Genomic DNA, 15,916 nt, shown 5'->3' with positions numbered 1-15,916 from the left:
ATCCTGTTGATTCTTCTTTCAAAATTCCTCTTGCTCATCCCTTCTTTCCCCACTCTAACCAGCCTGGCCTCTGCCCTCCTCCCTCCTGCCACCTCCTTGTCGATTCCAGCTCTGCACCTCCAGGCCCCACACCTTTGTGACTGGGCACTTCTCTTTCTCCTTTGCTCAAACCCTGAACAGCTTCTTGTTTTCAACTGCATGCAGACTGAACTCTGTCTAACCCAAGCTAGTTCTGGCTCCTCTCTCTGATTTTATGGCCCACCAAGCCCAGCCCAGCTCCCCATTCTGCAGGCTCCTCACTGGCCCAGGAACACACCCCACATTTCATTCCCTTCTTCATCATCTTCTGTTCTCTTTTCGAGGAATGAAACGCTCTCTTCACCTGGCCAATCCTAGTTTTTCAAGCCAGAGCTCAAGCCTCCCTCCTCTAAGATGCCTTCCCTGAGTACCCTGGTCAATGTAGCCCCCAGTAGGGAGAGTAGCCCCAGGAAAATCACAGCTATAGTTTAGAAGTAGTCAGACACGTAGTTTTCCCCCAACCCCCAGCATGAGAATTTAATCTAATTCCTCCCCAAATACTAAATCTCCTGCCAAGAAATTACTGGTGTAGGAATTCTATGAGAAACTCTGTTCGATGGTTACACGTTGACATATTGAATGATCACCTATAGAAAACTCTGTTTAGAACCACTGAGGTAACCTACATCCACTGTCTCTATCTTGTAAATCATTACTAACCATTGTCCTTACAAAAGGCTTACCTAATCCCTTAGTCTACATCATTTTCCCTATAAAGTGTGTACCCCAAATCGTTAAACTTTGTCACTGCTCAGCAAGAGGATTCTGCATGTCTGTCAGTCTGTCATTTGGACTCTCCTGTAATCCCAGAATCATTTCTCTTATCCTGGTTCGTCGACCCACAAGTAATTTGTCATACAGGTCTCTACTCTGGTCCTCATAGATTTTCCTCTTTTCTCATCTCCAAAACCTTTATTCCACACTTGCCCTTTAATTATAAACTAAACTGTATTGTTCATTATTGTTTCGCGTGGGTTAGTCCTGTCTCTCTAACTAAGCCAGAAGGTATTTTTTCCTTTTTAAAACAAAAAAATCCTTATCTTCTGCCTTAGTATCAATTCTAAGACAGAAGAAGAGCAAGGGCTAGGTACCCACCTAGGAATAGGCCATAAGTGTCTTGAAGGCAGAGAGCACTATTTAGCAAGTGTTTGCTGAATGACTGGATCTGGTTCCATCCACAGTTCTGATTTCATTCTATACAATCCTCTCCCTCCACTCCTCTAGCCTCCATTCAAAACCCGTGTCCTGCAGGAATAGGTCTTTCCCAAGCCCCCGTTCAACCAGTGCCCTTGCCTTGAGGGCTGTCCCCTAAGATTTCCTCTCATTCACACAGCAGACATCTAGTCAGTGCAGAGCATCCCCATCCAACTGTGAGCTCCTAGAGGACGAGGGCTGGTTGGGGCCTTTCCTTGGATCCCCAGAGCTTAGCACAGAGCATAGTAGGTACTTAATAAATGCATGCTGGACTAATGGTGCCAAATCAACACTTGCCTTTGTTAGCTGATCGCTTAATGATAATTTTTTTAAAACCCTTCCCTTCCCTCTTGAAATCAGTACTATGTTTTGGTTCTAAGACAGAAGAATGGTAAGGGCTAGGCAATGAGGGTTAAGTGACATGCCCAGGATCACACAGCGAGGAAGTGTCTGAGGCCAGATTTGAACCCAGAACCTCCTATCTCTAGGTCTGGCTCTCAATCCACTGAGCTACCCAGCTGACCTCAACAATGATAATGTTTTGTATGATCTTGCATATATAACATAGGTTAAATGTCTTACCATCTCAACAAGGGGGGAAGAGAACAAGGGAGGGAGAGAGTTTGGAAATCAAAACTATTAAAAACTGTTTTAAATATAATTGGGAAAAATAAAATATTATAACAATGACATAGAAAAGCGGTATACTGACTATTCTGAGGAAGATGGTACCTCGTGCCGCTGAAGTTCTCGCTCAGAATTTGCCCTCAGTTGCCTCATTTCTTCTTTGATGTCTTCCAGTTCCCGCAGGGCCAGTTCACATTTCTGATCCACTGAGAGGAATATTAGGCGATCAGAGGGCATCCGGGATTTGGATTTCCGTCTGCCCCCCCTATACTGTTAATCAAGAAAGTAATAACATTATCAAAGAGGAACTCGTCAAAGGAGCAGGTAAGTAAATGACCAGCCAGATCCTGGAGCCCCCCAAGAGGAGAACCAACCCAGCGTAAGGTATTGGGGGAAGCCCAGTGGAAAAACACCTCGATGGCATTCTTCTGATTAGAGAGGTCTGAGAAAAGTCCAGAAAAAGAAAGACTGTGAAGCTCTGTCTAAACCGACACTGAAATCAGAGCCGGAGCTCCAGACTTCAAGGTCTCTTAGAGTCAGCTTTGGATATAAATTGTGTCTGGGCCCAGAATGCAACTGAAACCTTTTCTAGCTCATCTCTTTCTCACCTTCTAGGTATTCAAGGTATATAGTCTTTTTACCTTGAGGGAGATTCTCTACTTTCAGAAGGACTTGCCAAATAACTATAAATATCCCCTTTCATGCCAATTAGGAAAGCAAAGGAAGGGAGATATGAAAGCCAGAACAGGGGAAAAAAAGATAAGCCAGCTTCTTGGAGGAAGAGGTAAGTTAAAAGGTAGACATAGAAATGTCAGAAAGAGAACTGTACCTGTGTTACGTATGTCTCTCACTACATTAAGTACCTGTGAAAAATCCATTGCTTTAAAATCAGACAAGCGAGAGAAGCGCTGGTCCCGAGGCTCCAGCTTATTGTAATATTTTTCAAACATCACAGTCTCGACTTTGAGAGAAGAGTTTCCATAGCTGCAAAAATGGCAGACGACTGAATCAGTCTTACTGTTTTGTTATTCTTGGACCAAAAAGGATTGTGGTCAGTGTGTCCCTTATTTAAAGAGCCACCAAATTCAGAGTTTTGCGATCAAACTATGGGGTATTGCTAAGACTGTTGGTTTTCACCTTGAAATTTCTACTATGACAAATGTAAATTCCCCCCCAACTACTACATTTTTGCAATTACACACTTAGCACAACCTTCAGACATCTCTCCTGGTTTATGTTTCTCAGTTATTTTATTTCCAGCATCCAACAGATGGAATAATCTACTGGAAATTCATTATAAACAGAAGCAAGTTTGCAACAGATGGTTCTTGAAAAGTTTGAGATGACAAGCTATATTCATCACATGCCTGCCCAAATGAGGGCTTTCTAACCTTCTCAAGGGCAAAAACATAGGCTTATGCCAGTACCGGGAGTATTTCTACTATTATCTTGTTCCAGACAATAGAATTTTTAAATTTGGTTTCAAAAACAACCAAAGGCCCCTACAGTGTGTAGCGTGTCTTTGCTAAGTACAGAGGGGGATGCAAGATAAAAAGAAGGCAGCCCACCCTGCTCTCAAAGAGTTTGCAAGCTAGGAGCTGGATAGAACAATAGGAAAAATCACTAGATTTTCTCTTACTGGGGAATTTCAGGAATAGGGTAGAGGAACTGATGTTTGACAACCTCCTCCTAGTCCAGAAGACCCAGAATATAATCATGAGGTGTTGTTAACATAGTTCTGAGCATCCCCTTGTGAGGTGACCTTTCTCTGGTAGAATCAAAAACCTTTCTCTGGTAGACCTTTCTTCAGGACAAGCAAAAACTTAAACCCACTTTTGATGGCTTTAAATAGCTATGCCCCAAGGCTGGTAGTTCATTTGGAGGGAATTCCAAGCCAAGAGCCAGAAGTAGGAGAAAAATGGGGTCCTTAAAAGGGAATCATTCTTTTAGGAGGGGAGTTTCTCTCTTCTCCCTCAAACACAGCACTTTGAAACAAAGCCTCTTGGCAGGTAAGATACACTGAATCCAGAAGAAGGCAGAAGGCATTCTCCAAACACAGATAAAGGGAGACTGTCCCATGAAGGAAAAAAATAAAAAGCAATTTCATAGAACAGAGTCTCTGGAAACAGATAAAAATGCTAGCTATAAAGAGGAGAAGATCCTGTAAGCCCAGGTGCACAACCTACCCAGAAGAGACAATGCACCCAAAGGGAGGTGAATGAAAAGTCTACAAAGACAGAATGGATTTCCAGATCCTACAGTAGGGCCAAAAGTTGTGTGTTAGTTTTGCCACATACATATCCTACATATGTGTCCCACTACCAATGCACTCTAAGTCCAAATCTACTTTTCCAAAGGACGCTGTGGGCAGGGGAGCTTCTTACCATGGCATCTTAATAAATCCATTTACTAAGAGTTGATTGTATCTTCTGGCTGATCATTAATAGGAAGCATACCAGGAGGGGCTTGTGAGCTAGTGTTAGAGATGCAAATCCATAGGATTTTCCCTAAAACTTGGAGATCCAACCCTCAAGATTGAATGAAAACTGTTCCTGTACTGAAAATAGCAACTCAAATCTTCTTTCTTCAAACACACATTACTTTGCCAGAGTGCCTAAATTCTGATCTGGACTATACATTTCACCTTGTTCTTTCTATTCTAGCTTTATTTTCTGCCTTTCATGGTCTTGTCCTTATAGTCCAGGGGTTCTTAATGTAGGGGATTTAAAAGGATCTGGGAACTTGGATGAGGAAAAAAAATATGTTTAAATGAAACAGCATCTCCTTCAATTATTTAAATTATTAATTATTTAAAAAATCATTTTAAAAATTTTATTTTATTTTCCCCAATTACATGTAAAATCATTTCCAACATTTTTTCTTTCTTTCTTTTTTTTTTTAAACCCTTACCTTCCATCTTGGAGTCAATACTGTGTATTGGCTCCAAGGCAGAAGAGTGGTAAGGGTAGGCAATGGGGGTCAAATGACTTGCCCAGGGTCACACAGCTGGGAAGTGTTTGAGGTCAGATTTGAACCTGGGACCTCCTATCTCTAGGCCTGACTCTCATTCCACTGAGCTACCCAGCTGCCCCCTCCAACATTTTTCAAAGAATACTGAGTTTCAAACTCTCTCCGTCCTTCCCTCCTACCCTTCCACCCTTACCCCCTTGAGATGCTAAGTAATCTCCTATAGATTTGAAAACATTCTGAAAAGGGGTCCATGGGCTTTGCCAGGCTGCCAGTGAAGTCCATAACACAAAAGAGGTCTGAAAACACCTACTGCAGCCCAACATTTCAAAAAGATTCAGTTCTCCTTCCTTAAATCCTTTGCTCCCCTGTCTTTTTTTTTTTTAAACCCTTACTTTCTGTCTTAGAATCAATACTGTGTAATGGTTCCAAGGCAGAAGAGCTATAAAGGTTAGTTAGTGAGGGTTAAGTGACTTGCCCAGGGTAACATAGCTAGGATGATGTGTCCAAGGTCACATTTGAACCTAGAACCTGCTATCTCTGTGCCTGACTCTCTCCACTGAGCCACCTAGCTGTCTCCTTCCCTGTCCTTTTACTTTCCTATATCTACTAATCCCCAGTTCTAGATCACCCCTTACCTCACAGATGCCAAGAATAAGTCTTGAAACTATGTTTCCTGTGACCCCTTCAAATTGTTCTGCCTGCTTTTGGCCAACCACGAATGCTGACTCAGTACTAAAGGACTCTGGTTCTCTGGGGATGATGAGCCAATCCCTTTGTTGGTCGATGAGCAGGATGAGCCTCCCCATTCCCAAAGTCTTTCAGTGCTGAGCCAGCACTCATGGTTGGCCAGAAGCAGACACAACAGCTCTGGGTATACCTTCCTACCCTAAGAAGACTCCATCATCTCCCATCCTGCATACCCCAAAACATTAACCATTATTTCCTCCCTGTTCTCAAAATATGAAGTGTTCTTTTCTACCTGCCAACGCTAACCTATTCCACTTTTGTCTTTAATCTCACCCTCCCACTTCCTATACATATCTCTTGTGGGGAAATAGTTCTTCCAATCCTTCCCTTTCCCATATGTTCAGACCCTTTCCTTCTACCTATCAGGGAAAATAACACCTTTTCTTTTACCTTGCCACTCCTTTACATTATCCCCCTATACCTCTCCTTTCTTTTGGGGACAAATATCTAGAAAGAATAACCTATACTAGTAACGGCCTCTATTTTCTACCACCCTGGTTTATATTTAATCCCCTGAATCCCACCATTCCCACCACTCTACTGAAATAATCTTCCCAAAGTCATCAAGCAACTTTTTAAAAAATATATTTTTGGGGCAGCTGGGTAGCTCAGTGGAGTGAGAGTCAGGCCTAGAGACAGGAGGTCCTAGGTTCAAACCCGGCCTCAGCCACTTCCCAACTGTGTGACCCTGGGCAAGTCACTTGACCCCCATTGCCCACCCTTACCAATCTTCCACCTATGAGACAATACACCGAAGTACAAGGGTTTAAAAAAAAAATATATATATATATATATTTTTATTGCTATTGTCTGTTTTACATACCCAATTTCTCTAATGTATTTCTCCTCCTTTATCCTTTCCCTCTCATAAAGCCATCTCTTAAAACTGAATAACAGTTCAGGAAAACTAATATATCAAAAAAGGCTGGCTCTATCTGTGATGTCACACATTCATAGTCCCTCCACCTCTGCAAAGAAAAGGAGGAGGTGCTGTAGTGAGAAAACCAGGGCAAAAGATTAAGACCAAAGGGGAGCCCACAAATTGGGTCACTCTGAACCTACAGAACCTCACAGTGAGTTAACTGACTAAATCCAGCAGCAGTCTATGGAAACTCAGCTAACACAAGCCAACACACCTAAACCTGGGTCAGGAATATGTAGACCTCAGACCAGGAGGGGACTGAACAGACTTTTCCCGGGATCATGCCACAATGAAAGCAATGAAAACTTGTGCAGGCTCTCAGATTGAGCTGTGAAAGCAGCAAAAGTGGGACCAAGTTTCTGCCCAGAAGTAAGCAGAACTCAACCATAACATAAAGTTCAAAATCAAGAAGGAGGCTGGAAGAATAAGCAAATAAAAAAGAATCCAACCATAAAGAGCTACTGCAGTAACAGGGAAGCAATATTCAAACACAGAAAAGAATATCTTGAAAATATTTATAAGCAAAGCCTCAAAGAAATACAGATGGGGCAAAAGCCAAACAAGAATGTCTAGAAAAGATAAAATGATCTAGAGAAATATTTTTAAAATATTTTATTTTTACCCAAGTACATGTAAAAGTGATTTTTAATATTCATTAATAAAATGTGAATTCCAAATTCTCTCCTTCCTTCCCATCCTCCTTCCCTGAAATGGTAAATAATCTGATATACATTTTATTTTTTTAATGTAAATTTTATTACAAATCTCTATTAAAGGCTTAATTTCTCAAATACATAGAGAAATGACATACATTTTACATGTAATCACATAAAATATTTTTCCATCTTAGTCTTTTTTATGGAAAAGATCTCAAATAAAAAAAAGAAGTGAAATACAGTACGTTTCAGTCTACCTTCAGACTCCATCAAATCAACCATTCTTCAACTGATGGGCATCCCTTCAATTTCTAATTCTTTGCTACCACAAAAAGAGCGACAATAAATATATTTGCACGAATTGATGCTTTCCCCTTTTTTGGAATCTCTTTGGGATATAGACCTAGTAGTGAGATTGCTGGATCAAAGGGTATGCAGAGTTTAAGAGAACTTCAGGCATAGTTACAAATTGCTCTCCGGAATAGTTGGGTCAGATCACAAATCCACCGACACTGCATTATTGTCCCAATTTTCCTGTATCCCCTTCAATACTTATCATTTTCCTTTTCTGTCATATTGGTCAAACTTATATGTATGAGGTGGTGCCTCAGAGTTGTTTTAATTTGCATTTCTCTAATCAAAAGTTATTCAGAATATTTTTTCATATGACTATAGATGGCTTTTATTTCTTCATCTGAATACTGCTTGTTCATATCCTTTGTCCGCTCATCAATTGGTAAAGAAAGATTTTTAAAAGAATAAAGAAAATGAAGAGGGAAATATAATGTGAGTATGATAATTGTGATTGATAAGAGTGGCAGAAGAAAAAATGAAAAAAGAAATGAGAATCATTTGAGGAAGTTATGGAAAGAGAATGAAAATTACTAAACAAAATAACTCCTTAAAAACCATGATTGCCAAATGGAAGCTAATGACTCCATGAGACATCAAGAACCTCTATATTTCTATTGATAGTCAACCATCCACTTATTCAAACTAAAATCATCTTTGACTCTTCACTCTTCCTCATCTGCTCCTCCCCCTCAACATTCCAAAATCCTTTTGGTTTGGAAATTTGGTTATCATTGAAAAACTTCACTAAAGGACACACATTTTTCAATACTTCTCTTCCAACTTTCCAAATGGTCCAAATGCTTCTTGAATGTCCATTTCTTGCCTTCATACTACATATTGTCCACTTTGGTTGGGTAAATAATCCTGAGTATTGGGCCCATAGCATACATTAGCCCAAGATGGATTTATGATCCCATCAAGGTTAAGAACTCTCTAGTGAAGTTAAAACCCATCTAAAACTTCGTACATGTTTTAAGAATGTTACCCCAAGTTTCAAAGTAAGGAACTGACTTGTTCATGGTCACACATTGAACATCTGTTAGCAAAAGAGAGATATAAATCTTTGCCCAGGTCCCATATTCTCACCAGACTACCTCTCATGGTTTATGCCATAACACAATCAATTGCACAGTTCCTACTTACAGAATTCCTCTTGAATCTATTATATATTCTCTAATTACAGTGCTGCTACCATCACACTTGTAGGCTTCCACTTTTTGAAGGATGAAATTGCTCTGCTTTGGGAAAAGAGAGAGCTCCAATAGATGTCTAGATAACCAAAGTCTACAACATAGCTTTGATTCAGGTTTATGATATGTTTTCAAAGTTGCTCATCTATTTCCTCTTCCTACCCAGGTAGTTGGTAGTACATCAGACAAATACTTTCTGCCATGTTTTATCCCTCTTGTTCTTGGATTTCTTCACATTAGAGTACTTTTTTTTAACCCTTACTTTCAGAGAGAGTTAGGTGGCTCATTGGATAGAAAGTCAGACATAGAAAGGGAAGGTCCTGGGTTCAAATGTAGCCCCAGACATGTCCTAACTGTATAACCCTGGGCAAGTCACTTAAGCCCCATTGCCTAGTTCTCACTACTCTTCTACCTTGGGATCAATATTGTTCAGAATTTGTATTGATTCTAAGACAGAAGGTAAGAGTTTAAAAAGAAAACCGCTTGGTTTCACTCTTAGAACCCATATTAAGTATCAGTTCCAAAGCAGAAGAGTAATGGGGATTAAGTGACTTGCCTAAGGTAATACATTTAGAAAATAGTCGAGACCAGATTTGAACGCAGGACTCCATCTCTAGGCCTGTCTTTCTAACCACTGAGCCACTTAACTGTCCCAGTATATATTCTTAATAGGGAACATACCTTCTCCGCCATCACTCTCCACCTGGTCTGTTTCTCTGCCAGAGACCCACCAGGTATGGGTCCACCCCATCAAATCACCATATCTAACAGGTGAAATTTGCTTCCTTTATTTAATTTAATTTTCTATTTTAAAGTCTTTTTATTATAATAATCACTTATCTTTTATATGCAAATATTTATAGAATTATAAATATTTTATATTTATAAATGATCATGTAATCACATTATAGTTTGATAATTATATCATATTTTATATATTATTAAATCATAAGATAATTTATATTAACAATGTTATCATTTTAATTTGATTCGCTTTAACAAGTCTTTATTAAGCATTTACAATGTCTTAGGGACTATGCTAGATGCTAAGAATACAAAGACAAAAACTAAATAGTTCTTGCTCTCAAGGACCTTACATGGGGGAAGAAATAACATGTAGCAGATAATAGAAAAATATGGACAAATTAAAGTTCTTTTATGGGAGAGGACTGATGGAAGAATCCGAATTGATCTTTTAAAGAGATGGCACTTGAGTTAAGGCTGGAAGGGGATTAGGGATTTTAAGTGTGAAAGGGAATTTTTTTAGCTAGAGGTCTTTTAGGACTAAGTGTTAATGACTTAAGTTAAGTGTGAACTCTCTTTGTTAAGTAGGGTTACTTCAAGTTCCTGATTGATTAACAGTAAAATAAATAAAGGGAATAAAAAATTCCCTTTCACAAAAGAGATAGGAGAAGAGAGCATTCCAGGAAAGAGGGGATAGTTTGCACAAAGAAACACTGGTAGGAGATGGAATGTTGTATGAGATAATCTGGCTGGGATGTGGCATAAATAAATGAGAGGCAATGGGAAATCATTAGGAAGAGGATGATTACTTGGAGACAGATTGTAAAGGCTTTAAATGTCAAACCACTTGGATTATGTATTTTATTCTAGATGTCATAGGGAGTCATTGACGCCTAAGAGCAGTGGCAAAGTCAGATCTCTGCTTTAAGAATATCAGTTTGGGGGCAGCTAGGTGCAGAAGTGGAATGGGTGATGGACCTGGAGTCAGGAAGACATCTCCCCGAGTTCAAATTCGGCCTCAGACACTTACTAGCTATGTGACCCTGGGGCAAATCACTGAGCCCCATTTGCCTTTTATGTATATGAATATCTATTTAAAGTTCCTTAGTCCATGTTTGTCCAGAGGAAAGTAGTCAATAGCTAGGAAGAGATCAAAGATAAATGAGAGTGGGGATGAGAGAGGGCAATCTGCTGTAGAAGATGGGATGGAATGAGGTGACTTAAGTAGATGGAGGAGTTTTGCCTTGGCGAGGGGAAGGGTTGGGGAGAAATGGGAGCAAGAATATAAAAGAATGAGAAAATGTGTGAGAGAGAGAATAATAGAAGAGAGAGATAGAAAGTATGGGAGAGAGTATGAGAGAGAATGAAAGAAAATGGAAGACAAAATAAATTATGAAAGAGACAGAAAATAAAAAGACAGAGAAACAGAGGAGAGAGACAGAGACAGGCAGAGAGGGAAACAGAGGAGAGAGATAGACAGAGAAACAGAGGAGAGAGGAAAAAATATGACATGAGATAAGAGGGGGAGAAAGCTCTCAGTGGATGGTCTCATTTTTCTTAGTGAAATATATAAGGCAAGATTTTCAGCTGTGGGGGAGGGGGTTGTGGAAAGGGGCACCATGAGAGGCTTGAAAAGATTTGGAAAGTGGAATGGTGAGCCTCTAGGAAGGGATGAAAGGATTGCCTTGCTGCAGTAAGGGCCAGGTTGCGATAATGTAACCTAAATTTCTGATGAACCTAGTCAGCACTTTTTCGTGATTTTCTTCATCTTTATTCATCAGCATGTGCGTAAAAGCCAAGGCAGCAAAGTCAATCAGTGCTGAGGCTTGTCAGAAGATACTAAATCCCGATGGGTAGAGGAGTTTTACAGCTTAGGCTTCTAAATTTTGTTAAGATTCCAGTTTTGATTATTTCACCATCATTGAAAAATCCACTATAATCCTGATGGATGTTCCTGGGCTTATGATTTGTCTTTTTTTCTTGACGTTGGTAATTACAGTGTTGGCTTTTGATTATGATGTATCTAAGAGAGTTGAATCTTACATTCTTCCTTTTGGGATGCTATAGATTCTATCTATTTGCAGACATATTTTTGGGGATTCTAGAAATTTTTTTCTAAAACAATTTCTTCAAATATAACTTATTTTTTCCTTTTTCCATACATATGTACATGTGTATATATATACATATACATATTATACATACACAAAATAAGAGAATAGTTTACCTGGCAGATCTATGGAAAAGGGAAGGATTTATGACCAGTAAAGAGATAGAGAGCATTATAAGATGTTAAACTAATCATTTTGATTATATTAAATTTAAAAGGGTTTGTATAAACAAAACCAATGTAACCAAGATTAGAATGGAAACAACAATGGGAAAAAAATTTATAAAAATTTCTATGATAAAGAGTTAATTTCTCAAAACTATAGAGAATGAAGCCAAATTTATAAGAATACAAGCCATTCTCCAAGATGCTTTCAGAAAAAGCTGGAAAGACCTACATCAACTGATGCAGAGAGAAATAAGCAGAAACAAAAGAACATTGCACACAGTAATAACAATATTATATGATGATCAACTGTGAAAACTTGGCTGCTCTCAGCAGTGCAATGATCTGGAAGAATCCTGAAGGATTTATGATGGGGAATGTTTTCCCCTTCCAGAGAAAGAACTGTTGGGAGTTCGATGGATATGAATCAAAGCAGACTATCTTTCACATCAGTGCATTTAAGGTCTTATTTCCAGTTTCGGTTTTATTTGCTTATCATCTCTGAGTAAGGGGACAGAATGAAGGGAAGGAAATAGTTTGAATCTTATTGTTTTGGTTGAAAATTATTACATGTAATTGGAAAAATAAAATATCTTAGAATCAAATTACAAGTTGCATTTTTATAGCATCCTCACCATTTCAAGATGAGAACAACAACTATGTTAGGTGGGCAAATTTTATTCCCATTTTAAAAATGAGGAATTGGAAATTCAGGGAGGAAAGGTAACTTGTCTAGCTGAAATCACACTAGTTCGTGGCATAAAATGAAACAAGCAGGATTGAAAATTCAAGTCTTTCTTCAACCTAATCCAATGCCCATTTGTACTAGTACACAGTTTCTCTTAGATGACTACCATCTCTTATGATTATCTCATGATATGTCTCATAACTCTTATGAGAGGCAAACAGGAGTTTTAGACCCATAACCAGGGACCTTGGGTTTGAGTCTCAGCTCCAGCCGTGGCATGAGAGTCTGGGCAAATCATTTCACCCTTGAAGCCTGTAAAATAGGGGTGGCGATACTTATACTATCCACTCCACTGAACCCTTTAGTTGCCTTAAATGTAAAATGGAACTAATATTGCCTGCCTCAAAAGGTTATGGTGAGGAGAGTGTTCTGCAAAGCTATGAACATCCAGGGCAACTGGAAGTAGCACGAGGGCTGGAGTCAGGAGAACCTGGATTCAAATCTGGCCTTGGATGATTCCTAGCTGTGTAACCCTGGGCAAGTCACGTAAGCCCAGTTGCCTAGCCCTTGCCTCTCTTCTGTTTCAGAGCTATTACTATGACAGAGAATAAGGGTTTAAAAACAACAACAATGACACAAAACTTTAAGCATCCTATAAATGCGAGACACTCTCATACCTGGGACATATCACATTCTGTCCTACATTAATTATTTTTCTATACCAGTGATCCCAAAGTGGGTGGTACCACCCCCTGGTGGGTGCTGCAGTGATCCAGAGAAGCGGTGATGGCCACAGGTGAATTTATCTTTCCTATTAATTGCTATTAAAATTTTTAAAGAATTAATTTCCAGGGTGCTAAGTAATATTTTTTCTGGAAAGGTGGCAGTAGGCCAAAAAATCTGGGAACCACTGCTGTATACCATCTTAGTTCCTCCACCCCACCCCATCCTTCTCATTTATTGAAGGTTCCTTAAAGGCAGGGACTGATCTTCATTTATTTCTGTGAGGTCCATAGTGCTTGGTACAATGCCATGCATATGGAATATCTGGTGAGTGTGATAAATGCAAAGAACTTCATAAGTACTTCCTTCTATTTTCATAGTTTCTTAACCTGAAAACACAGAATTCCAACTCTAGAAACAACTGGAAGGGTCAAAGGTTTAAGGTCACAGAGATAGAAGGAAATATCAAAGCCATTTGCTACAACACTACCCCTCAAGAACAGATGGGGAAATTCAGGCTTTGAGACGTAAGAGGACTTTCATAAGGTCTCCCCACAGGTGACAGAGATCAATGTCCTTTAGACTCTGGTTCAATGACTTCAAATTTTGTGCCATTTCTACACACCAGGAGTGCAAGGCATCAGGAATTTCTCTTAAGGCTGCATTCACAAGTATAGATATAGATTCAATAAATACTCAATACTACTTACGAATTAAAAGCACAAAAGTGATGGCAATATTGATTTTATTGTTATTAATCAAATATATCAATATACATTTTAACACAGATATCTTGCCCTTCCTCATTCTATGATTCAGTCGTTAAGATGAATGCATTATAAACCACTTTAAGGACAGCTAGGTGAGTCAGTGGATACAGAACCAGGCCTAGAAATAGGAGATATCTGGCCTCAGATACTTCTTAGCTGTGCGACTGTGGGCAAGTCACTTAATATTAATTGCCAGGTCTTTGCCACTCCTCTGCTTTGGAACTGATACTAAGACAGAAGGTAAAGATTTTTTTTTTAAGAGAGAAAAAGATAAAAGGCAAAATTTTCTAGATTGATATCTCAGAAGACTTTGTAGGCTTTAATTTGGAGGAAGGAGACTTGGAGGATCTTGCAGAGAAAGGATTTGGTGAGAGTTGCCATCTTGGAGCTCATGGGATAGATAGGTAAACATGGCGTAGGGCTGAGAGCCTTGGGCTGGGGGGGCTGGAGCCTTTTCATCTCAGAATCAAGAGGTACTAAAGGGGTCCTGCACCTGATCAGCACCTCTTCTGTACCATCCCCAACAGAAGGAATCCAACCTCCACTCAGACACTTTCTATGAAGAGGCTTTCACTACATTTGGAGGTGGCCCATCCCACTTTAGGGCAGCCTAATTACACTGAAGGAAAACTGACCTCTCTGCACTTGCCACTCATTATTCCTACTTTTGCCATCAGAGGTCAAGTTTCTGAAGCTCGAGTCTCTCAGCCTTCTCTCCACATCTAGAACCTGCTAGTCCCATGAAGGCACAAAGCACTGGATTAAGGGAAAGGAAGCAAACGGGGAGCCAGGATCATCAAATTAGCCCCTCTCCCTACCAGCACCATCACCTGACCCAGAGAGAGGTGAGAGCAGTGGGACTGTGGGAAATGAGGCATCTCAGGCTACTCCACCTCAAAAGGAAACCCAGCTGTACAGCCTGGTCCTGAAGCCCCTTCTGGGGCCACTATCTCATTCTGAATTTCCTCCTAGGGTAAATGGTCCTAATAATGTCCACTTGCCTAGTTCACAGTACCATGCTACGGAAACTCGTGTGATAAACCTCATAGAAAAGCAGCTGCTTGGCGCTCCCCAAGGACCCATTGAGGGGGAGAGGCAGGGAATAAGCTTTTCCCGACTGTTTTCCACAACCTGGTTCCATGAGAATTTTAGATGCTGGCATAGGAAACGATGCTTCCAGAACATTTGTCATAGGCAGCAATGTTTGCACATGAAAACAGGTTGAATTTTCTTTTTTTTTTTTATTACAGTTTTCTCTGAATTAACTGGCCTTTACATATCCTCAGCCGTTGCATTGGACTCTTGAGTCCTTTCCAATGTTCAAGTGACAGGTAGGGGATAATAGTAGTCAGCACTGAGCCTGGAGTCAAGATTGGAGTTCAAGTACACTCTCAGATACTTACTAGCGGTGTGACCCTGAGCAACTCATTTCACCAGGCTGCCTCAGTTTCCCTAATGGTAAAATGGGGATAAATACCCCTCCCTCCCAAGTTGTTGAGAGGATTAAATACGATGATATGTGTAAAGCATTTAGCATAGTAGATACTACCTACATGCTCACTATCATTATCATCATCATTATAAATTCACAACTAAACTAATTTGGGAAATGGCAGTGTAACCAAATCAGTGAGTAGTATAATAGGTACTTTGTAATAGGATTCTGCTGCATCAAAAGTTAGATGCCCTAAACCAACATGAATAACTTCTCCTACAGAAAATACAAAGAGAGGGGCAGCTGGGTGGCTCAGTAGATTGAGAGCCAGTCCCAGAGACAGGAGGTCCTGGATTCAAATGTGGCCTCAGATACTTCCTATTTGTGTGACCCTGGGCAAGTCACTTGACCTCCATTGCCTAGCCCTTACCACTCTTCTGCTTTAGAACCAATACCCAGTATTGATTCTAAGACAGAAGGTGAGGGTTTAAAATATATATATATAAAGAGCTTTGGAAAATGGGGTGGCACGTCCTCACAAAT

At 39.9% G+C, this 15,916-nt stretch overlaps 1 protein-coding gene across 1 annotated transcript in view; it reads right to left on the bottom strand.

The window, feature by feature from the left end:
* Positions 1–15,916, bottom strand: part of CCDC113 (coiled-coil domain containing 113) — a 33,319-nt gene that overhangs the window by 14,623 nt on the left and 2,780 nt on the right. The window contains exons 2-3 of the mRNA XM_044660456.1: positions 2,763–2,883; positions 2,005–2,169 (exon numbers count right to left, since the gene is read on the bottom strand). Coding sequence (XP_044516391.1) covers positions 2,005–2,169; positions 2,763–2,883 — 286 coding nt within the window. The remainder of the gene's footprint in view (positions 1–2,004; positions 2,170–2,762; positions 2,884–15,916) is intronic.

The sequence above is a fragment of the Gracilinanus agilis genome, chromosome 2 (assembly GCF_016433145.1).
Source record: "Gracilinanus agilis isolate LMUSP501 chromosome 2, AgileGrace, whole genome shotgun sequence".
Lineage (NCBI taxonomy): Eukaryota > Metazoa > Chordata > Mammalia > Didelphimorphia > Didelphidae > Gracilinanus > Gracilinanus agilis.
This window is presented reverse-complemented; position numbering and strand designations above follow the sequence as displayed.